Below are 22,882 nucleotides of genomic sequence, written 5' to 3' on the forward strand. Positions count from 1 at the left end.
AAAAAACTCTCTATACGATGGTTTGATCAGGTCTTATTCAAAAAGTATTGGAGATTATTCACAAGACATATACATGATTAGGATAAATGATGTGTGAGCTTTAGGCTAGTTTGCACCATAGCTAAAACTAGCTTCAACAGCCGTGTCCTTAGAATACTGTTTTCACCAATAAATCACTATATAAGTAATAATGCCATACTTTTTAAGAACATATAACCTAAAAGTTTGATAATAAAACCCTGTGTTTACTACAGATGGGATTTCAATATCCAAACAAATTGTGTCCACGACTCTAGATGTGTTGTGCAGCGTGGTAGGTTTAATTCAAATAATTTTTTTAATTTCATCTTCTGTGTTTGATTTTCTTTAAAACTTTGTTTCATAAATGGCTGACTTCAACCACTAACATTTGTAGTAGCGGGAGAGTCCTTACCAAAAATGCCCCCTTAGCTGTACCACTCCTTTTCCACTGGCCCAGCCAGTAAAGCCAGGTAACCCGGTCTGTCAGAATCTGTTGAAGGCCATTCCTTTTAAAATATGTTAAAATGTCTTTCATTCTCAATCATTCATCTTTGATGAACCTTTTCTTTTATATAAAAGTTTAAAATATTTATATATTAATGTCACCCAAAATTTTGAACAGTAGACATAGTAGATGTTTTACAATTAACTATGAGCAAAATGGTTTGTTGTTGATATACAGAATTTTTGGACATGTACAAAGAAGTGAATTTATCAAATCATTCTACTATCAAATATAAAGTGTTATGTTTCTGTTACTACACAGGCGATTGAAAAAGAAGGATGATGAATGACTTTGACGTGTGTTGTTGTGTTATGAAATATGGTTAGATAGATTTTTTTTATATTGTGTGGTGCCTTCCGTGGTTGGTTGGATTTAGACACAGAGGACCAAGGTGTATTATCATGAAAAGATAGAGTATTGAATGAGTAAATATTAGCCTAAGAAAAATCAAGTGTGGCCTTTACAAATAACCTTTACTTACTTACTTACTGAATTACTCTGGTATGAGGATGGGTCATGGCTGCCACACTCAAAGCTGGAGAGGTTTCTTTCGTCTGTGCCTGAAAAAAACATTAGCTCAATATCGGCAGAGACCGTTTAAGGTGTTTAAAGGGTGTTACATACAGTACTATTGGTAAAAAAAAACGAATCAACGCCATCCTTCCATTCTTGCTATTGATGAAACTAAAAACTGTGCTTCGATTACAGAAGTAGATCAGTTCCATTAAAATATTTAATGGTTACATTTAATAATTTCTATATAGAAAGGTTTCATTTGTTTTTGTTGAATAATTGAATTCAATAAATTGAAGTTTTAACATTTTAAATGTTAAACTATTCGATATTCTGATGGCACTGATATACTTACATGCTTAATAGATGAACTGCATCTGAATTCTCTACTTAAAACGTTATTTGCGTAACATCTGGCTCACTACAGCTATTTAGAATGATTAGTCTGGCCATCAGATTCTGGTCTTAGTTTTCCTTATGGTGTTTTACCAGTTAGTGTTGTCAATAAGCCCTCCCTTTACGCCTCTGCAAATCAGTTTAATTTTAAGACATATTATCTTTCTAGCTATTCCTAACTAGTGAAATCTCAACAGTTCATATTTAACTTGATATTTTATTTTAAAGTGTATGTGCTTGTTAATACATATAATTTATATACCCTTTATAAATAATTGCGAAAGATCAAGAGCTTTAACTAATCAATTAATTCTGCTATTTTTTTTAATTAATTAAGTCTCTCAAAACACAAATAACTCCAAAATATGGATGCGGCGAATCTCAAGAGCACAAAACGTCCAAACAGGAAAACCAAAATTGAAGGTGAACAAAGGAGTCCAGACTGCAGGCGATCTAAAATAAAAATAAACAAATACAAAAAAGGTACAACAAGGTACTGATCTCCCTGACCTCGGCGATTAACATCCAGAATTTTCTTTACCCGGATTGCAGGGTGCTTGTCGATCAGCAGGGAGGGTGGCGGGAGGTCTGAAATAGGGTTGAGGTTGCTGGTGGTGACAAGTTTCAGGAGGTAGACATGGAAGGTTGGGTGTACCTTGAGCGAGGCGGGAAGTTTGAGTCTGACGGCAGAGGGTTTTCTGATTCTCTGGTGGACAACCAGACCCTCTCACCAGGCCGGTACACAGGACTGGAGACCCTGTGTTTGTCTGCCAGTAGATGTTTGCGAGCTGCGGTGCGTGAGAGGGAATCGAAGGTGGGCCCGGAACAATGGAGGTTGTATCCATAGGCGACCATAGACGGGGACATACCAGTGGCAGAGGACATCAGGGAGTTATGGGCATACTCCACCCAAGTCAGATGGAGGCTCCAGGAGGCAGGATGTCGGGTGGATACACAGCGGAGAGCTGATTCCAGGTCCTGGTTGGCTCTTTCCGACTGTCTGTTCGACTGGGGGTGGTAGCCCGAAGTGAGGCTGGAGGTGGAACCAAGTGCCTTACAAAATGCCTGCCAGACCTGGGAGGTTAATTGGGGCCCTCGGTTGGAAACAATGTCATTAAGTATCCCGTGCGATTTAAAAACATGGGTGACCAAGAGGTCGGCAGTCTCTAGGGCTAATGGGAGTTTGACCAGGGGGACAAAGTCTATGGAAAAGTGGGACCAAGGACGAGTAGGATGGGGAAGTTGTTGAAGGAGCCCCGCACGAGGGCGATGTGATGACTTTCCCCCTTGAACAGACCTGCCACAAAGTCCTTTACGTCCTTGCCCATGTCAGACCACCAGAAGTGGCGCTTGAGAAAGCAGATAGTACGGGTAGTGCCAGGACATAGGTGACCTGAGAACCCACATTGGAGGAGCTGGGAACGAGCAGACTCAGTTACGAACAGTCTGCCTGGTGGAGTGTTCTTCGGTGGTTGGTGTTCCCTCTGAGCCTCCAAGACCACTATCTTGATGTCCCATACAGCAGCCTGAATGAAGCGGGAAGGAGAAAGTAATGTTTGTACCCTGGCTCTTTGGGGGCTTGGAACTGGAGAGAGAGTGCGTCAGGCTTTGTGTTCTTGCTTCCAGGTTTGTAGGAGAGGGTGAAGTTGAAGCGAGTAAGGAATAGGGCCCAACGAGCCTGTCGAGAGTTCAACCGCCTAGCCTCCCTCAGGTACGTCAGGTTCTTGTGATCGGTGATGACCTGGAAAGGTACTTCAGATCTTTTCAACCAATGTCTCCACACCTGAAGAGCCGCGATCACAGCCAGGAGCCCCGGTTGACGATGTCATAGTTCCTCTCTGCCGATGTCAACTTGCGGGAGTAGAATGCGCAGGGGTGTACCTTGTTGTAATCTGGAAACCTCTGGGAAAGTACTGCTCCTCCAATGTCTGAGGCGTCAACCTCCACGATGAATTGCAGAGAGGTGTCTGGATGACAGAGAATGGGGGCAGAGGAAAAGAGTTGGTGGAGCCAAGTGAAGGCAGAGTCGGCTTCAGTTCTGTAGTTTGCGACGAGTGGGGGCCTGCCACTTGGCTACCGCTTAATTCTTAGCAGGATCTGGTTGGAGCTGGCCCTGACCTAAAATAAAACCTAAAAAACGTAAAGAACTGACCCCAAACAAACACTTCTCTGCCTCAATAAACAGTCTATTCTCTAGAGGACGTTGGAGAACTAGTCGTACATGTTGATGTTGAATGTTCATCATGGAAAAGATGAGAAAGTAATCTAAAAAGACATAAACAAAAATGTTATTAAAATCACAAAGCAGGTCATTGATCAGGGCTTTGAAGGTAGCAGAAGCGTTAGTCTGTCCGAAAGGCATCACTAAACATTCAAAGTGACCAAAGGGAGTCTTGAAGGCAGTCTTCCACTCGTCACGCTTTCTGACAAGTACAAGATGCGAGGCGTTTCGTAGGCCAGCTTGGTGAATATTGCGGCATTGTTAAGAGGTTCAAATAAGGGGTCAATAAGTGGGAAAGATTCTTAACAGTGAAGGCATTAAGGCCGCGATAGTCAATACAGGGTCGGAGAGACTTATCCTTCTTGTGAACAAAGAAGAAGCCTGCCCCGAGAGGAGAAGAGGATGGCCTAATGAGACCAGCAGCCAGCGAGTCCTGGATATAGGTCTCCATCGCCTCCCTCTCGTGACAGGCCAAGTTAAAAAGACGGCTACTGGGATATGAGGCCCAGGAAATAAGTTCAATGGCGCAATCGTAAGGCCGATGGGGCGGTAGGGAGAGCGCCTCATCCTTGCTATAGACCGTGCCAAGGTCTTGATACTCTGGCGGCACAGAAGTGAGATCAGGCGGAGCGATAGGAATCAGTGAAGGAGACTGAGAAGGAAACTTAGCAGACCGAAGGCAGTGAGAATGACAGAAAATACTCCATGCAGAGATGCAGGAATTAGCCCAGTCGATTGGTGGGTTGTGGAGACGAAGCCATGGAAGAGCCAGAACGACAGCAGAGGAAGGAGAGGGAATCACAAACAGTCTAATAGACTCAGAGTGGTTGCCAGAGACAGTCTTGGGTCGGAGAGGACAGGAGTGGAGGACGCAACCAGTGTGTCCGCAGTACAAACAGAGGCCCTGAGTTAGTCTGTGGGACCTCTCCGTCTGGGTTAGCCTAGTCCTGCCTAGTTGCATAGGCTCAGCAGTTTCTGAGTCAGTCATCTAAAAAAAACTAGCTCACATTGAAAAAGGACTATTGAAGGTTGGCGTTGGAGTGTGACTCGCAGCAGAAGCAGCAGGAGAAGGAGAAAACACGGCTGCAGCGAGAGGAGTGAAGTTAATAAGTAAGTTAGTCATTTGTATTTATATAGCGCTTTTCCAGACCAGGGTCACAAAGCGCTTAAACAATCAAAACAAGTATATACTTTAAAGGTCAAGATAATACTGAGAACAAAACAGGAGTTCCAGAAAATCAAAGAAAAGCCTGCACGAATAAAAACGTCTTAAGATGTTTCTTGAAAGAGTCAGTAGACTCCATCAAGCACAAAGAGAGGGGAAGATCATTCCAAAGCTTAGGAGCAACAGCCTGGAAGGATTTCTCTCCTCTAGTCCTGAACCTATGCGTGGAACCATCAGTAGATTCTGATCCACAGACCTCAGAGCCCGAGCATGGGTGTAATGCTGGATCAGATCAGTGACGTAAGGAGGAGCTTGACCATGAATAGCTCTGAAAGTAAGCACCAGAATTAAAGTTGATCCTGAAAGAAACTGGAAGCCAGTGAAGAGTTTTAAGGATCGGAGAAATGTGAGTTCTTCTACTTGAGTGGGTCAGAATTCTCGCTGCAGAGTTCTGAATCAACTGTAGGCGAGACAGCTCCTTCTTGTTAAGACATGACAACAAACTGTTGCAATAGTCCAGACGAGAAGACACACATTTATGGATTATAAGCTCCAGATCATGTGTGACAACATTTTCCGAAGTTTAGAGATTTTTCTCAGTTGAAGGAAACAGTTTCTGGTGAGTTTTCTATAGTGTCTTTGTCGATTACAACACCCAGGTTTCTCAGGCTCAGTTTGACAGACTGACCTAAGTCACCCAAGTACTGACTCAACCCTGGAACCTTATCATCAGGAGCAATCACCAGAGTTTCAGTTTTGTCCACATTTAGCTGTAAAGTGTTTTCACTCAGCCATTGTTTGATTTCTAGCAAACAATTGACTAAGCTGTTCAGCCTCTGGGGCTCATTTGGATCAAACTAGCAGAAGAGCTGGATGTCATCAGCAAAAATGTGATAAGAAACATCAGGAAATCTATGAATGATTTTACCCAGGGGAATCAAGTACAGCAAAAACAATAAAAGGACCCAGAACAGAACCTTGAGGGACTCCACACAACAGATCTGCCGATTCAGAAGAAGCGCTGTGCTGGGACTTCATGGGGTTCATAGCGACGGCAAAGTCTAGATTGAAGCGCTCAGTTCTCCAGTTATTTTCTACAGCGCCGACATGCGGTTGGCCTGGACTCTAAGAGCGTGGCGAATATACTTTAAATCCGCTGGATCCATGCTGTGGCCAGAAGATACTATAAATATTGAGGTAGCGACGGAACGATCTGGAACAAAATGTATGTTCATGTGTCGAGAAGCGTTCTTCTGGCGATGCTTTCACGGACCGTCGGACCTTTGAGCTTCGCTCCTTGATTGCCCAATCACCTGCAGCTGGTGATTCCTCCTCTGCAACAATAAGCATGAGAACATACCACGGTAAAAATAAACATAGAACTTTGACAATATGAATAAAACTGATAACGTGGATTAATTTGTTTTGTCAAGAAGAAACACTGAAAAAATATTGCAGATAATTGGAGTTTCAAATAATGAAAACAAAATAACGATTTGGTTGGTGCGGTCTCTGGGAACAGCTGATGCCATGTCATGTAACAGTTGAAGGGCGACAAAAGATGGCCCTCTCAGTGGAAATTATACCATGTTTATTAGGAGGGTCCCATCTAGTGGCCTATCAAAATAATGACAGTGTATCATGAGGCCTCATCAACCCATCACTAGTTAATACACATTTTCTTTGGCCAATTATTTGGATTGCTTTAAAGATTTTTGCCCTTTGTGTGATTAAGTTTGACATCAATGCTCTACAAAATCCAGTTCCCTTTCGAAGTGTAGATTGTTTGTATATATTGTATATTTTTGGAAATTATTTTATCCTTTTTTTCAATGGTGCCACTTTTGGTTTGGAACATTCATTTCTGGGGTGAACAGCTGAATGAAGTATCTGGGTTGTGCCATTGAAAAATGTTTCAAACAGCTTATTCTGCTGTTTCTTTGACTCTTTATTGCAACATTTGACTGATTTGGATAGACTCTCTGTGATAAGGGGACTTTAAGCTGATGTTTCACAAATCTTAGTTGCTTTATTGTTTGTAGTAAACCAGAGTATCATCTCCAAACTAAAGTACAAGTTCTGTATAACGGGGGAAGTTCTAGCAAGGCCTTGAAGCGTCACTAGATGATGACATCCCAAAGAAGACCATTTCCTCACCCTGTCAACACTGGTTGACTGTCTTCTACAGATTTGAAAGTTGTTTCTTCTCACGCTACTAAATAATTTAACGGAGTAATTTCAGATTATTGTTACTGTGAGAACTTTAATGCAGTTGTCGGCCATTGCCCGCTGGGGCTTCTAAAGATTCTTGTGAATGCATTACATGGAGCTAGACAAAACTAGACCCTTGACAATCGCCATCTAATAAACCAGCTCAGGCTCAAACCTATACTGTCCAAATAATATCTTAATTGTTTTTCAGTTTCAGTATAATTCTGACATGAAAAAAAGACTCAGAATCTTTTTTGTGTGACTTCAAATGTATTTATTGACATTGTTGAATCTTGATGATGAGGACTTTCTCATTCTTTTAATACATTCTCATTGAACGGGTTGATGCGGATGATGACCTGGTAACAGATGATCCATAACCAGAACCTGCTCCCAAGCTGCTCCCAGAAAAGCCATAGCCAGAAGAGCTTGATGATGATCCTGCTTCAGAAAAAGATCATGAATGTTAGCTCTTGTTTCTAGATCCAGGTATAGTAGGAGATTAATTCTTTTAATGAAGGACTTACCAGCTCTTCCAGATGACTGCTGCACATGAACAGTTGCGCTGGCTCCTCCATTTGCCAGTCTAATATCAAAGCAATTGTTAGTTTAATTTGTGTCTTATATGCCGGCAAGTTCAATAAAGAAAGCATGAATCCACAAACCTGCTCTCTTCTCCTTCCAACAGTTTCCTGTAGGTGGCGATTTCAATGTCCAGAGCAAGCTTGACGTTCATCAGCTCCTGGTATTCCCGGACCTGGCGGGCCATGTCCTGCTTGGCTCTCTGAAGAGCGTCTTCCAGGTCCTTGATACGCAGCTTGGCATCCCTCACTGCCAGCTCCCCACGATCCTCAGCCTCAGCGATCTGAGCCTCAAGACCGACTCTCTGTAAACGACGTGTGAAACAAGTTTCAGTCATCAACAATACTCATCTTAAATGGCCAAGGTTTAGTCGTCCTGCTGTACCTGTCCTTTGATGGCTTTAATCTCGTTCATAAGACGGGCGATCATTCGGTTGATCTCAGCAATCTCAATCTTGCTGTTGCGGAGGTCATCACCATACTGTCCAGCAGAGGACTGCATCTCCTCAAACTTCAAGTCAAACACATTGATTTAAGTCTCACAGCAGATCCTCGTCCAAATCCTTTCCAACTATACTCAACAGCTTACCTTCTGTTTGTACCAGGTCTCTGCATCAGCCTTGCTGCGGTTGGCGATGTCCTCGTACTGAGCACGCACTTCGGCAACAATAGAATCCATGTCCAGGTCGCGGCTGTTGTCCATCTCCACGACAGCAGAGGTGTCTTTGATCTGGGACTGAAGCTCAAGAAGCTCCTGGAGTCATAGAGGTTGTTAATAAAGAAATCCACTAGGATGAGCAAACATTTGAGCATGTAGAGACCAGGAATGAATAAATGTTAGAGTTTTAAAGTTTGAAAACAAGTGTTCAACTTTGTACTTACAGCCTCGTAGACAGCTCTGAGGAAGTTGATTTCATCCTGAAGAGCATCAGCCTTGGCTTCCAGCTCCACCTTGTATATGAAAGCTGCATCCACATCCTGAAGAGAAAAGATATTTTAAAGGATAATTCATCTATAACTATTGTAATCCAGTCACAATTTGAATCTAACCTTCTTCAAAAGCACAAATTCATTCTCAGCAGCTGCACGTTTGTTGATCTCATCTTCATACCTGGTGGCAATAGACATTCTTAGCACCGATCTTCATTTTGAGACATGTTAAAAAAAACAAATAAGATTTTTTTTTCAAATCCTTTCAATGCTCACTTTCTCTTGAAGTCCTCAACGAGTACTTGCATGTTCCTCAGCTCTCCGTCCAGCTTCACCTTCTCATTGCCCAAACCATCAAGCTGCATACGCAGGTTGGCAATATAGGCCTCGAACATGGCATCAACGTTGGAGTGGGGGGTTGTCTGCTCCTGAAGAAGCTTCCATTTGGTTTCCAGCATTTTGTTCTGCTGCTCCAGGAAACGCACCTTTGAAAACACAATCAAAGAAGGTGATTAAAAAAAAAAAAAAAAGTCATAAATAACATATGAATGGTCCATTCTGTAAAACATGCTACAGTTCACTGTGAAATTACACGTATTATTAATCACTTATTATGAGAATTATGATTTTTTTTTCTATTCGAGATAAAATATTTGTGCACCAACCTTGTCAATGAAAGATGCGAAGCGGTTGTTCAAAGTCTTGATCTGGTCTTTCTCCTGGGTCCTGACAACCTGGATGTGGGGGTCAACACTCAGGTTGAGGGGTGTCAGGAGGCTCTGGTTTACTTGGACAGCAGTAATTCGGGGGCCGACAAATCCAGCTCCTGCATTACCAAATCCACCTGCACCAGACGACACACTGAAACCGGAACCGGCGCCAAAGCCAGAGCCAAAGCCCAGGCCAGAGCCAGAGCCAGAGCCTGAACCATAGCTTGAACCATAGCTTGATCCTCCACTGAAGCCAGAACCAACGCCATAGCTTGATCTGCTCTTGACAGAGAAGTTGCCCACTGGTCCGGCAATAGAACTTCTGGTGCTGCCACCAGAGACAGAGTACGACTTCCTGACTGACATTATCTTGAAGCTCTTGAAGTTTGCGGCTGTTGACTACAGAGGTGAAGATGTGTTGCTGAGATTGAAGTCCCACTCATCGTTTAGCTGATTTCTGCTGGTTTTTAAATGTTTGTTGTGTTGGTGGGAGGTCCTCCCAAAAAAGGCCCCCTCACTTGTACTCCTCCTTTTTCAAGTGTCAATCCAGTGTAGCCAGAAGACCCTGTCAGTCAGAATCTGTTGAAAGCCATTCCTCTATAATATGTAAATATCTTCAGTGTTTAATCTATTATTGACAGTTTGGTTAGATGTTAAGTCCCACTGTTGTGCCGGTTTCAAGGGCTGCCAGAAGAATATGCAACTTTTTATGTCTTTGATTGACATATCCATCATGAATGACACAGATCATTAAATAGTGATTTCTAAAAACAAAAAAAACTCTCAATATGATGGTTTGATCAGGTTTGGATTAAAAAATATTGGAGATTATTCACAAGACATATACATGATTAGGATAAGTGATGTGTGAGCTTTAGGCTAGTTTGCACCATAGCTAAAACTAGCTTCAACAGCCGTGTCCTTAGAATACTGTTTTCACCAATAAATCACTATATAAGTAATAATGCCATACTTTTTAAGAACATATAAACTAAAAGTTTGATAATAAAACCCTGTGTTTACTACAGATGGGATTTCAATATCCAAACAAATTGTGTCCACGACTCTAGATGTGTTGTGCAGCGTGGTAGGTTTAATTCAAATTTTTTAAAATTCATCTTCTGTGTTTGATTTTCTTTAAAACTTTGTTTCATAAATGGCTGACTTCAACCACTAACATTTGTAGTAGCGGGAGAGTCCTTACCAAAAATGCCCCCTTAGCTGTACCACTCCTTTTCCACTGGCCCAGCCAGTAAAGCCAGGTAACCTGGTCTGTCAGAATCTGTTGAAGGCCATTCCTTTTAAAATATGTTAAAATGTCTTTCATTCTCAATCATTCATCTTTGATGAATCTTTTCTATTATATAAAAGTTTAAAATATTTATATATTAATGTCACCCAAAACTTTGAACAGTAGACATAGTAGATGTTTTACAATTAACTATGAGCAAAATGTTTTATTGTTAATATACAGAATTTTTGGACATGTACAAAGAAGTGAATTTATCAAATCATTCTACTATCAAATATAAAGTGTTATGTTTCTGTTACTACGCAGGCGATTGAAAAAGAAGGATGATGAATGACTTTGACGTGTGTTGTTGTGTTATGAAATATGGTTAGATAGATTTTTTTTATTTTGTGGGGCCTTCCGTGGTTGGTTGGATTTAGACACAGAGGACCAAGGTGTATTATCATGAAAAGATAGAGTATTGAATGAGTAAATATTAGCGTAAGAAAAATCAAGTGTGGCCTTTAAAAATAACCTTTACTTACTTACTTACTTACTGAATTACTCTGGTATGAGGATGGGTCATGGCTGCCACACTCAAAGCTGGAGAGGTTTCTTTCGTATGTGCCTGAAAAAAACATTAGCTAAATATCGGCAGAGACTGTTTAAGGTGTTTAAAGGGTGTTACATACAGTACTATTGGTAAAAAAAAACGAATCAACGCCATCCTTCCATTCTTGCTATTGATGAAACTAAAAACTGTGCTTCGATTATAGAAGTAGATCAGTTCCATTAAAATATTTAATGGCTACATTTAATAATTTCTATATAGATAGGTTTAATTTGTTTTTGTTGAATAATTGAATTCAATAAATTGAAGTTTCAACATTTTAAATGTTAAACTATTCGATATTCTGATGGCACTGATATCCTTACATGCTTAATAGATGAACTGCATCTGTATTCTCTACTTAAAACGTTATTTGCGTAAAATCTGGCTCACTACATCTATTTAGAATGATTAGTCTGGCCATCAGATTCTGGTCTTAGTTTTCCTTATGGTGTTTTACCAGTTAGTGTTGTCAATAAGCATATTATCTTTCTAGCTTTTCCTAACTAGTGAAATCTCAACAGTTCATATTAAACCTGATATTTTATTTTAAAGTGTATGTGCTTGTTAATACATATAATTTATATACCCTTTATAAATAATTGCGAAAGATCAAGAGCTTTAACTAATCAATTAATTCTGCTATTTTTTACAACTTGACTAATTCTCGTAACATCATGACTGGGAAGAGGCTGTATTTCTTCACACATCCATTCCTATCGAGTGGTAAAGGTTGACTTTAAACTGACCAACCAAGTCTATTTATCAGGCCCCCAAATGGTTGTGCCAAACATCAAAATGTATTAAAGCTTATCTTAACATTGTGACTTATAGAGATTTCAGTGTTTCAGTGCGGAAATAAAAAGTCTTCTTTAAAAGTTAAGTTCTTTAATTAAGTCTCTCAAAACACAAATAACTCCAAAATATGGATGCGGCGAATCTCAAGAGCACAACACGTCCAAACAGGAAAACCAAAATTGAAGGTGAACAAAGGAGTCCAGACTGCAGGCGATCTAAAATAAAAATAAACAAATACAAAAACCTCTCCTCCTGTCGTATCCCCCACAAGGTACTGATCTCCCTGACCTCGGCGACTAACATCCAGAATTTTCTTTACCCGGATTGCAGGGTGCTTGTCGGCAGGGAGGGGTGGCGGGAGGTCGGAAATAGGGTTGAGGTTGCTGGTGGTGACAAGTTTCAGGAGGTAGACATGGAAGGTTGGGTGTACCTTGAGCGAGGCGGGAAGTTTGAGTCTGACGGCAGAGGGTTTTCTGATTCTCTGGTGGACAACCAGACCCTCTCACCAGGCCGGTACACAGGACTGGAGACCCTGTGTTTGTCTGCCAGTAGATGTTTGCGAGCTGCGGTGCGTGAGAGGGCATCGAAGGTGGGCCCGGAACAATGGAGGTTGTATCCATAGGCGACCATAAACGGGGACATACCAGTGGCAGAGGACATCAGGGAGTTATGGGCATACTCCACCCAAGTCAGATGGAGGCTCCAGGAGGCAGGATGTCGGGTGGATACACAGCGGAGAGCTGATTCCAGGTCCTGGTTGGCTCTTTCCGACTATCTGTTCGACTGGGGGTGGTAGCCCGAAGCGAGGCTGGAGGTGGAACCAAGTGCCTTACAGAATGCCTGCCAGACCTGGGAGGTTAATTGGGGCCCTCGGTTGGAAACAATGTCATTAAGTATCCCGTGCGATTTAAAAACATGGGTGACCAACAGGTCGGCAGTCTCTATGGCTAATGGGAGTTTGACCAGGGGGACAAAGTCTATGGAAAAGTGGGACCAAGGACGAGTAGGACGGGGAAGTTGTTGAAGGAGACCCGCACGAGGGCGATGTGATGACTTTCCCCCTTGAACAGACCTGCCACAAAGTCCTTTACGTCCTTGCCCATGTCAGACCACCAGAAGTGGCGCTTGAGAAAGCAGATAGTACGGGTAGTGCCAGGACATAGGTGACCCGAGAACCCACGTTGGAGGAGCTGGGAACGAGCAGACTCAGTTACGAACAGTCTGCCTGGTGGAGTGTTCTTCGGTGGTTGGTGTTCCCTCTGAGCCTCCAAGACCATTCTCTTGATGTCCCATACAGCAGCCTGAATGAAGCGGGAAAGAGAAAGGAATGTCTGTTCCCTGGCTCTTTGGGGGCTTGGAACTGGAGAGAGAGTGCGTCAGGCTTTGTGTTCTTGCTTCCAGGTTTGTAGGAGAGGGTGAAGTTGAAGCGAGTAAGGAATAGGGCCCAACGAGCCTGTCGAGAGTTCAACCGCCTAGCCTCCCTCAGGTACGTCAGGTTCTTGTGGTCGGTGATGACCTGGAAAGGTACTTCAGATCTTTCCAACCAATGTCTCCACTCCTGAAGAGCCGCGATCACAGCCAGGAGCCCCGGTTGACGATGTCATAGTTCCTCTCTGCCGATGTCAACTTGCGGGAGTAGTGGGTGAGGGGAGCAGCGACCTTGCTATAACCCCTAATGAATTTCCTGTAAGAATTTGCGAATCCCAGAGACTTCTGTAGCAGTTTGCGACGAGTGGGGGCCTGCCACTTGGCTACCGCTTATTTCTTATCATCACTAAATATTCAAAGTGACCAAAGGGAGTCTTGAAGGCAGTCTTCCACTCGTCACGCTTTCTGACAAGTACAAGATGCGAGGCGTTTCGTAGGTCCAGCTTGGTGAATATTGCGGCATTGTTAAGAGGTTCAAATGAGGGGTCAATAAGTGGGAGAGATTCTTAACAGTGAAGGCATTAAGGCCGCGATAGTCAATACAGGGTCGGAGAGACTTATCCTTCTTCTGAAGAGAGAGGAGAAGAGGATGGCCTAATGAGACCAGCAGCCAGCGAGTCCCGGATATAGGTCTCCATCGCCTCCCTCTCGTGACAGGCCAAGTTAAAAAGACGGCCCAGGAAATAAGTTCAATGGCGCAATCGTAAGGCCGATGGGGCGGTAGGGAGAGCGCCTCATCCTTGCTATAGACCGTGCCAAGGTCTTGATACTCTGGCGGCACAAAAGTGAGATCAGGCGGAGCGATAAGAATCAGTGAAGGAGACTGAGAAGGAAACTTAGCAGACCGAAGGCAGTGAGAATGACAGAAAATACTCCATGCAGAGATGCAGGAATTAGCCCAGTCGATTTGTGGGTTGTGGAGACGAAGCCATGGAAGAGCCAGAACGACAGCAGAGGAAGGAGAGGGAATCACAAACAGTCTAATAGACTCAGAGTGGTTGCCAGAGACAGTCTTGGGTCGGAGAGGACAGGAGTGGAGGACGCAACCAGTGTGTCCGCAGTACAAACAGAGGCCCTGAGTTAGTCTGTGGGACCTCTCCTCCTGGGTTAGCCTAGTCCTGCCTAGTTGCATAGGCTCAGCAGTTTCTGAGTCAGTCATCTAAAAAAAACTAGCTCACATTGAAAAAGGACTATTGAAGGTTGGCGTTGGAGTGTGACTCGCAGCAGAAGCAGCAGGAGAAAACACGGCTGCGGCGAGAGGAGTGAAGTTAGTAAGTAAGTAAGTAATTTGTATTTATATAGCGCTTTTCCAGACCAGGGTCACAAAGCGCTTAAACAATCAAAACAAGTATATACTTTAAAGGTCAAGATAATACTGAGAACAAAACAGGAGTTCCAGAAAATCAAAGAAAAGCCTGCACGAATAAAAACATCTTAAGATGTTTCTTGAAAGAGTCAGTAGACTCCATCAAGCACGAAGAGAGGGGAAGATCGTTCCAAAGCTTAGGAGCAACAGCCTGGAAGGATTTCTCTCCTCTAGTCCTGAACCTATGCGTGGAACCATCAGTAGATTCTGATCCACAGACCTCAGAGCCCGAGCATGGGTGTAATGCTGGATCAGATCAGTGACGTAAGGAGGAGCTTGACCATGAATAGCTCTGAAAGTAAGCACCAGAATTAAAGTTGATCCTGAAAGAAACTGGAAGCCAGTGAAGAGTTTTAAGGATCGGAGAAATGTGAGTTCTTCTACTTGAGTGGGTCAGAATTCTCGCCGAGACAGCTCCTTCTTGTTAAGACATGACAACAAACTGTTGCAATAGTCCAGACGAGAAGACACACATTCATGGATTATAAGCTCCAGATCATGTGTGACAACATTTTCCGAAGTTCAGAGATTTTTCTCAGTTGAAGGAAACAGTTTCTGGTGAGTTTTCTATAGTGTCTTTGTCGATTACAACACGCAGGTTTCTCAGGCTCAGTTTGACAGACTGACCTAAGTCACCCAAGTACTGACTCAACCCTGGAACCTTATCATCAGGAGCAATCACCAGAGTTTCAGTTTTGTCCACATTTAGCTGTAAAGTGTTTTCACTCAGCCATTGTTTGATTTCTAGCAAACAATTGACTAAGCTGTTCAGCCTCTGGGGCTCATTTGGATCAAACTAGCAGAAGAGCTGGATGTCATCAGCAAAAATGTGATAAGAAACATCAGGAAATCTATGAATGATTTTACCCAGGGGAATCAAGTACAGCAAAAACAATAAAAGGACCCAGAACAGAACCTTGAGGGACTCCACACAACAGATCTGCCAATTCAGAAGAAGCGCTGTGGTGCTAGGACTTGTTCATAGCGACGGCGAAGTCTAGATTGAAGCGCTCAGTTCTCCAGTTATTTTCTACAGCGCCGATATGCGGTTGGCCTGGACTCTAAGAGCGTGGCGAATATCCTTTAAATCCGCTGGATCCATGCTGTGGCCAGAAGATACTATAAATATTGGTAGCGACTGAACGATCTGGAACAAAATGTATGTTCATGTGTCGAGAAGCGTTCTTCTGGCGATGCTTTCACGGACCGTCGGACCTTTGAGCTTCGCTCCTTGATTGCCCAATCACCTGCAGCTTGTGATTCCTCCTCTGCAACAATAAGCATGAGAACATACCACGGTAAAAATAAACATAGAACTTTGACAATATAAATAAAATTGATTAGGTGGATTAATTTGTTTTGTCAAGAAGAAACAATGAAAAAATAATGCAGATAATTGGAGTTTCAAATAATGAAAACAAAATAACGATTTGGTTGGTGCGGTCTCTGGGAACAGCTGATGCCATGTCATGTAAGTAAGTAATATTTATTTATATAGCACTTTTCGAGACCAGGGTCACAAAGCGCTTAAACAATCAAAACTATACTCAAAAAAGTACATACTTTAAAGATCAAGATAATACTGAGAACAACACAGGAGTTCGAGAAATTCAAGGAAAAGCCTGAACAAATAGAAACGTCTTAAGATGTTTCTTAAAGGAGTCAGTAGACTCCATCAAGCGCAAAGAGAGAGGAAGATCGTTCCAAAGCTTAGGAGCAACAGCCTGAAAAGATTTCTCTCCTCTGGTCCTGAGCCGTGTGCGTGGAACCATAAGTAGATTCTGATCCACAGACCTCAGAGCCCGAGCTGGGGTGTAATGCTGGATCAGATCAGTGATGTAAGGAGGAGCCTGACCATGAATAGCTCTGAAAGTAAGAACCAGAATTTTAAAGTTGATCCTGAAAGAAACTGGAAGCCAGTGAAGAGTTTTAAGGACCGGAGAGATGTGAGTTCTTCTACTTGAGCGGGTCAGAATTCTCGCTGCAGAGTTCTGAATCAACTGCAGACGAGACACATCCTTCTTGTTAAGACATGAAAAAAAACTGTTGCAATAGTCCAGACGAGAAGAAACAAACGCATGGATTACAAGCTCCAGATCATGTTCCGACAACATTTTCCTAAGTTTAGAGATTTTTCTCAGTTGAAGGAAACAGTTTCTGGTCAGTTTTCTGCAGTGTCGAACAAGAGACATGTCTTTATCAAATACAACACCCAGGTTTCTCAGGCTCAGTTTGACAGACCGACCTAAGTCACCCAAGTACTGACTCAACCCTGGAATCTTATCATCAGGAGCAATCACCAGTGTTTCAGTTTTGTCCACATTTAGCTGTAGAGTGTTTTCACTCAGCCATTGTTTGATTTCTAGCAAACAATTGACTAAGCTGTTCAGCCTCTGGGGCTCAGTTGGATCAAAAGAGCAGTAGAGCTGGATGTCATCAGCAAAAATGTGATAAGAAACATCTGGAAATCTCTGAATGATTTTACCCAGGGGAAGTACAGCAAAAACAATAAAGGACCCAGAACAGAACCTTGAGGGACTCCACACAACAGATCTGCCGATTCAGACCTCATTTGATTGGCAGATACACTGAAACTGCGCCCAGAAAGGTAAGATGAGAACCATTCTAACACAGACCCAGACAGTCCCACTTCATCCCTCAGTCTTCTCAGCAGGATCTGGTGATCAACTGTGTCAACGGCTGAGGACAGATCCAAGAGAACCAGAACAGTGAATTTACCAGAGTCAGCCGACATCATGATGTCACTGGACACTTTCAATAAAGCTGTCTCCGTAGAGTGATGTTTACGGAAGCCAGACTGAAACTTCTCATTGATGTCGCTCTGATCCAGGAACAAAGACAGCTGCTCAGACACTACCTTCTCCAAGATCTTGGACAAGAAAGGGAGCTTAGAAATAGGCCTGAAATTACTGAGGTCAGTTGGGTCTAAGCCTGGTTTTTTGAGCAGAGGCTCCACAATGGTATGTTTAAATGCATTGGGAAAAACCCCTGTGGAAAGGGAAAGGTTCACCATATTGGTAACCCAGGGGCCAATTACATCAAATACTTTGATAAAAAGCCTACAAGGAAGGACGTCATCTGAGCAAGAGGAGGGTTTCATCTTGTTCACTAGTGCCGGAATATCACCCAAAGATACAGCAGTGAAGGAGGACCAAGAGGAGGAGAGGGGCTCAGAGACAGTAGGGGTTTCAAACAAAGGGGGAGAGATTTTCTCTTTGATCAATTTAATTATGTCAATGAAAAATCTCAACAATGCATTGCTGTCAGCTTCGCAGAAGACAGGCGTGATTTGAGGAGCAGGAGACACGAGAGAATTAATCGTGTCAAACAAAACTTTGGGGTTTTTCCTATTTGCTACCAGTTTTCTGATGTAATCAGATCTAGCAGTTTCTACCATCTCATTGTAAGAAGTCATCAGATCCCTGAGGTGAAGTCTATGCACCTCAAGTTTAGTGGACTTCCAGAGACGCTCAGTCTTTCGACAAAGTCTCTTCAGACTCAGGAGATCTTCATTTGTCCAAGGACACCGTTTTTTCTGAATTTTCAAGTTCGATTTAACAGGTGCCACTTGATCCAGTATTTCAACACAATGATCAGTGAAACAGTGAATCAAACTGTCCACGTCTGGGCAGTCATCAAAGGAAAGACGGTCAAACATAGCAGAAAAACTGTGCAGTATCGGCTGAGATGACACGCCTCTGAGACCTAACTTTCAAAGGCTTAGGTTCAGGGATGAAGTCCAGGTTAAACAATACAAGAGAATGATCACTCAGATGGACATCATGTACAGATACATTAGAAATGTCCAGGCCAAGAGTAAAAACTAAGTCTAAAATGTGGCCTTTTTGATGAGTGGGTTCAGAAACATGTTGCTCAAAATTAAAGGCTTCGGTTAAAGTTAAAAGTTCTTTAGCAGAACAAGATGTGCCGTCATCAACATGAAGATTAAAGTCTCCAAGAATAAGGACAGATTCCATTTGAATAATAGAAGATAAGAAGTCACTAAAGTCTTTCGAGAACACCGCTGCCGGACCAGGCGGACGGTAGATTGACACACAATAGAAAGATCTTGTAGAACCAACCAAGATCATCTGAGATTCAAAAGAAGTGAATTCCTGTGTCTGAATCACTTTGCAAGAACAACTCTCCCTAAAAACAGTAGCAAGACCTCCTCCACGACCAGAGAGGCGAGGCTTCCCCAGGACAGCGCTCCCTACCGGACAGAGTTCGTTCAGATGAATAAACTCTTCCTCTCTCTGCCAAGTCTCAGAAAGACATAATAAATCCAAATTAACTCTTGTGAAAAGATCATTAAGAATAAAGGATTTATTGGTAATGGAGCGAACATTAAGAAGTCCCACATTCAGCACCGATGACGTCACTGACGACGCCGCGTCACTGACAGGCGCGCAGAGCGGGATCTTTTGAAGCGAACAGCGGTCACGTGGGTACCAGCTGTCACTGAAGTTCAACTCGGTAGTAAAAGCCGAATTAAAGAGAGGAAATGAAAAAATCTTACCACCTTTCGTTGAGGTCTGGACAGACGGCAGCGCTGATGTGTCGTCATACTCAGCAGTGAGAGGAATGTCGATCAAACATCGATGACGTCCGATGACGTCAGAGTTGTTCCGAGCGATCGCGACTGCACGTCTCATTCTGACCTGAACTCCAGACCGACTCGATCGCTTGTGGAAATCGCCCGGTACCCGAGAGATCAAACGATATTCCACAGAGTCCGAGTCGATGAGAAGCGGAGCCGGAAACATATTCACTGGACGTTGGTAACGGTCGCGGTTATAATCTTCCATCGACTCTCTGATGTTGAAAAGAGCATCACGATCATAGATCCGAGATGCTTGAGACATATCTTTAGTGATATGAGCATAATATCCGGACAAGTAGTCGTTAAAACGACTGTTTTTGGCAATTATTGCAGGAGCTGTTGAAGGGCGACAAAAGATGGCCCTCTCAGTGGAAATTATAGCATGTTTATTAGGAGGGTCCCATCTAGTGGCCTATCAAAATAATGACAGTGTATCATGAGGCCTCATCAACCCATCACTAGTTAATACACATTTTCTTTTTCCAATTATTTGGATTGATTAAAAGATTTTTGCCCTTTTTGTGATTGAGTTTGACATCCATGCTCTACAAAACCCAGTTCCCTTTCGAAGTGTAGATTGTTTGTATATATTGTATATTTTTGGAAATGATTTTGTCCCTTTTTTTCAATGGTGCCACTTTTGGTTTGGAAAATTCATTTCTGGGTTGAACAGCTGAATGAAGTATCTGGGTTGTGCCATTGAAAAATGTTTCAAACAGCTTATTCTGCTGTTTTTTTTACTCTTTATTGCCACATTTGACTGATTTGGATAGACTCTCTGTGATAAGGGGCCTTTAAGCTGATCCTAGTTGCTTTATGGTTTGTAGTAAGCCAGAGTATCATCTCCAAACTAAAGTACAAGTTCCGTATAACGGGGGAAGTTCTAGCAAGGCCTTGAAGCGTCACTAGATGATGACATCCCAAAGAAGACCATTTCCTCACCCTGTCAACACTCGTTGACTGTGTTCTACAGATTTGAAGGTTGTTTCTTCTCACGCTTCTAAATAATTTAGTAGTGTAATTTCAGATTTTGTTACTGTGAGAACTTTAATGCAGTTGTCGGCCATTGCCCGCTGGGGCTTCTAAATATTCTTGTGAATGCAGTACATGGCGCTAGACAAAACTAGACCCTTGACAATCGCGATCTAATAAACCAGCTCAGGCTCAAACCTATACTGTCCAAAGAATCTTAATTGTTTTTCAATTTCAGTATAATTCTGAACTGAAAAAAAAACTCAGAAGCTTTTTTGTGTGACTTTAAATGTATTTATTGACATTGTTGGATCTTGATGATGAGGACTTTCTCATTCTTTTAATACATTCTCATTGAACGGGTTGATGCGGATGATGACCTGGTAACAGATGATCCATAACCAGAACCTGCTCCCAAGCTGCTCCCAGAAAAGCCATAGCCAGAAGAGCTTGATGATGATCCTGCTTCAGAAAAAGATCATGAATGTTAGCTCTTGTTTCTAGATCCAGGTATAGTAGGAGATTAATCCTTTTAGTGAAGGACTTACCAGCTCTTCCAGATGACTGCTGCACATGAACGGTTGCGCTGGCTCCTCCACTTGCCAGTCTAATATCAAAGTAATTGTTAGTTTAATTTGTGTCTTATATGCCGGCAAGTTCAATAAAGAAAGCATAAATCCACAAACCTGCTCTCTTCTCCTTCCAACAGTTTCCTGTAGGTGGCGATTTCAATGTCCAGAGCAAGCTTGACGTTCATTAGCTCCTGGTATTCCCGGACCTGGCGAGCCATGTCCTGCTTGGCTCTCTGAAGAGCGTCTTCCAAGTCCTTGATACGCAGCTTGGCATCCCTCACTGCCAGCTCCCCACGATCCTCAGCCTCAGCGATCTGAGCCTCAAGACCGACTCTCTGAAAACGACGTGTAAAACAAGTTTCAGTCATCAACAATACTTAACTAAAATGCCAAGGTTGAGTCGTCCTGCTGTACCTGTCCTTTAATGGCTTTAATCTCGTTCATCAGGCGGGCGATCATTCGGTTAAGCTCAGAAATCTCAATCTTGCTGTTGCGGAGGTCATCACCATACTGTCCAGCAGAGGACTGCATCTCCTCAAACTTTAGGTCAAACACATTGATTTAAGTCTCACAGCAGGTCCTCATCCAAATCCTTTCCGACTATACTCAACAGCTTACCTTCTGTTTGTACCAGGTCTCTGCATCAGCCTTGCTGCGGTTGGCGATGTCCTCGTACTGAGCACGCACTTCGGCAACAATAGAGTCCATGTCCAGGTCGCGGCTGTTGTCCATCTCCACAACAGCAGAGGTGTCTTTGATCTGGGACTGAAGCTCAAGAAGCTCCTGGAGTCATAGAGGATGTTAATAAGGAAATCCACTAGGATGAGCAAACATTTGAGCATGTACAGACCAGGAATGAATAAATGTACTAATTAGAGTTTTAAAGTTTGAAAACAAGTGTTCAACTTGGTACTTACAGCCTCGTAGACAGCTCTGAGGAAGTTAATTTCATCCTGAAGAGCATCAGCCTTGGCTTCCAGCTCCACCTTGTATATGAAAGCTGCATCCACATCCTGAAGAGAAAAGATATTTGTAATGGTAATTCATCTGTAACTATTGTAATCCAGTCACAATTTGAATCTTACCTTCTTCAAAAGCACAAATTCATTCTCAGCAGCTGCACGTTTGTTGATCTCATCTTCATACCTGGTGGCAATAGACATTCTTAGCACCGATCTTCATTTTGAGACATGTTAAAAAAAACAAATACGATTTTTTGTTCAAATCCTTTCATGCTCACTTTCTCTTGAAGTCCTCAACGAGTACTTGCATGTTCCTCAGCTCTCCGTCCAGCTTCACCTTCTCATTGCCCAAACCATCAAGCTGCATACGCAGGTTGGCAATATAGGCCTCGAACATGGCATCAACGTTGGAGTGGGGGGTTGTCTGCTCCTGAAGAAGCTTCCATTTGGTTTCCAGCATTTTGTTCTGCTGCTCCAGGAAACGCACCTTGAACACAATCAAAGAAGGTGATTAAAAAAGAACAAAAGTCATAAATAACATATGAATGGTCCATTCTGTACAACATGCTGCGGTTCACTGTGAAACTACGTGATATTAATCACTTATTATGAGAATTGTGATTTTTTTCTATTCGAGATAAAATATTTGTGCACCAACCTTGTCAATGAAAGATGCGAAGCGGTTGTTCAAAGTCTTGATCTGGTCTTTCTCCTGGGTCCTGACAACCTGGATGTGGGGGTCAACACTCAGGTTGAGGGGTGCCAGGAGGCTCTGGTTTACTTGGACAGCAGTAATTCGGGGGCCGACAAATCCAGCTCCTGCATTACCAAATCCACCTGCGCCAGACGACACACTGAAACCGGAACCGGAACCGGCGCCAAAGCCAGAGCCAAAGCCCAGGCCAGAGCCAGAGCCAGAGCCTGAACCATAGCTTGATCCTCCACTGAAGCCAGAACCAACGCCATAGCTTGATCTGCTCTTGACAGAGAAGTTGCCCACTGGTCCGGCAATAGAACTTCTGGTGTTGCCACCAGAGACAGAGTACGACTTCCTGACTGACATCAT

At 42.9% G+C, this 22,882-nt stretch overlaps 2 protein-coding genes across 2 annotated transcripts; both read right to left on the minus strand.

The window, feature by feature from the left end:
• Positions 1 to 446: 446 nt before the first annotated feature.
• Positions 447 to 9,619, minus strand: LOC148070524 (uncharacterized). Its single transcript, XM_087801085.1, has 16 exons — positions 9,209 to 9,619; positions 8,820 to 9,028; positions 8,664 to 8,724; positions 8,496 to 8,591; positions 8,203 to 8,367; positions 7,999 to 8,124; positions 7,698 to 7,918; positions 7,560 to 7,618; positions 4,074 to 4,256; positions 3,317 to 3,402; positions 2,998 to 3,218; positions 2,841 to 2,850; positions 2,655 to 2,784; positions 2,091 to 2,607; positions 1,946 to 2,043; positions 447 to 511 (listed from the first exon to the last, which is right to left on the minus strand). The coding sequence occupies exons 1-16, from the start codon at positions 9,617 to 9,619 to the stop codon at positions 447 to 449; spliced, it is 2,658 nt and encodes an 885-aa protein (XP_087657211.1).
• A 2,940-nt stretch (positions 9,620 to 12,559) lies between these two features.
• LOC148070525 (keratin, type II cytoskeletal 8-like) lies at positions 12,560 to 22,882 on the minus strand. Its single transcript, XM_087801090.1, has 12 exons — positions 22,475 to 22,882; positions 22,095 to 22,303; positions 21,940 to 22,000; positions 21,772 to 21,867; positions 21,473 to 21,637; positions 21,269 to 21,394; positions 20,969 to 21,189; positions 20,831 to 20,889; positions 13,107 to 13,252; positions 12,965 to 13,016; positions 12,742 to 12,869; positions 12,560 to 12,700 (listed from the first exon to the last, which is right to left on the minus strand). The coding sequence occupies exons 1-12, from the start codon at positions 22,880 to 22,882 to the stop codon at positions 12,560 to 12,562; spliced, it is 1,812 nt and encodes a 603-aa protein (XP_087657216.1).

Source organism: Callionymus lyra, chromosome 10 (genome assembly GCF_982586985.1).
Source record: "Callionymus lyra chromosome 10, fCalLyr1.hap1.1, whole genome shotgun sequence".
Classification (NCBI taxonomy): Eukaryota; Metazoa; Chordata; class Actinopteri; order Syngnathiformes; family Callionymidae; genus Callionymus; species Callionymus lyra.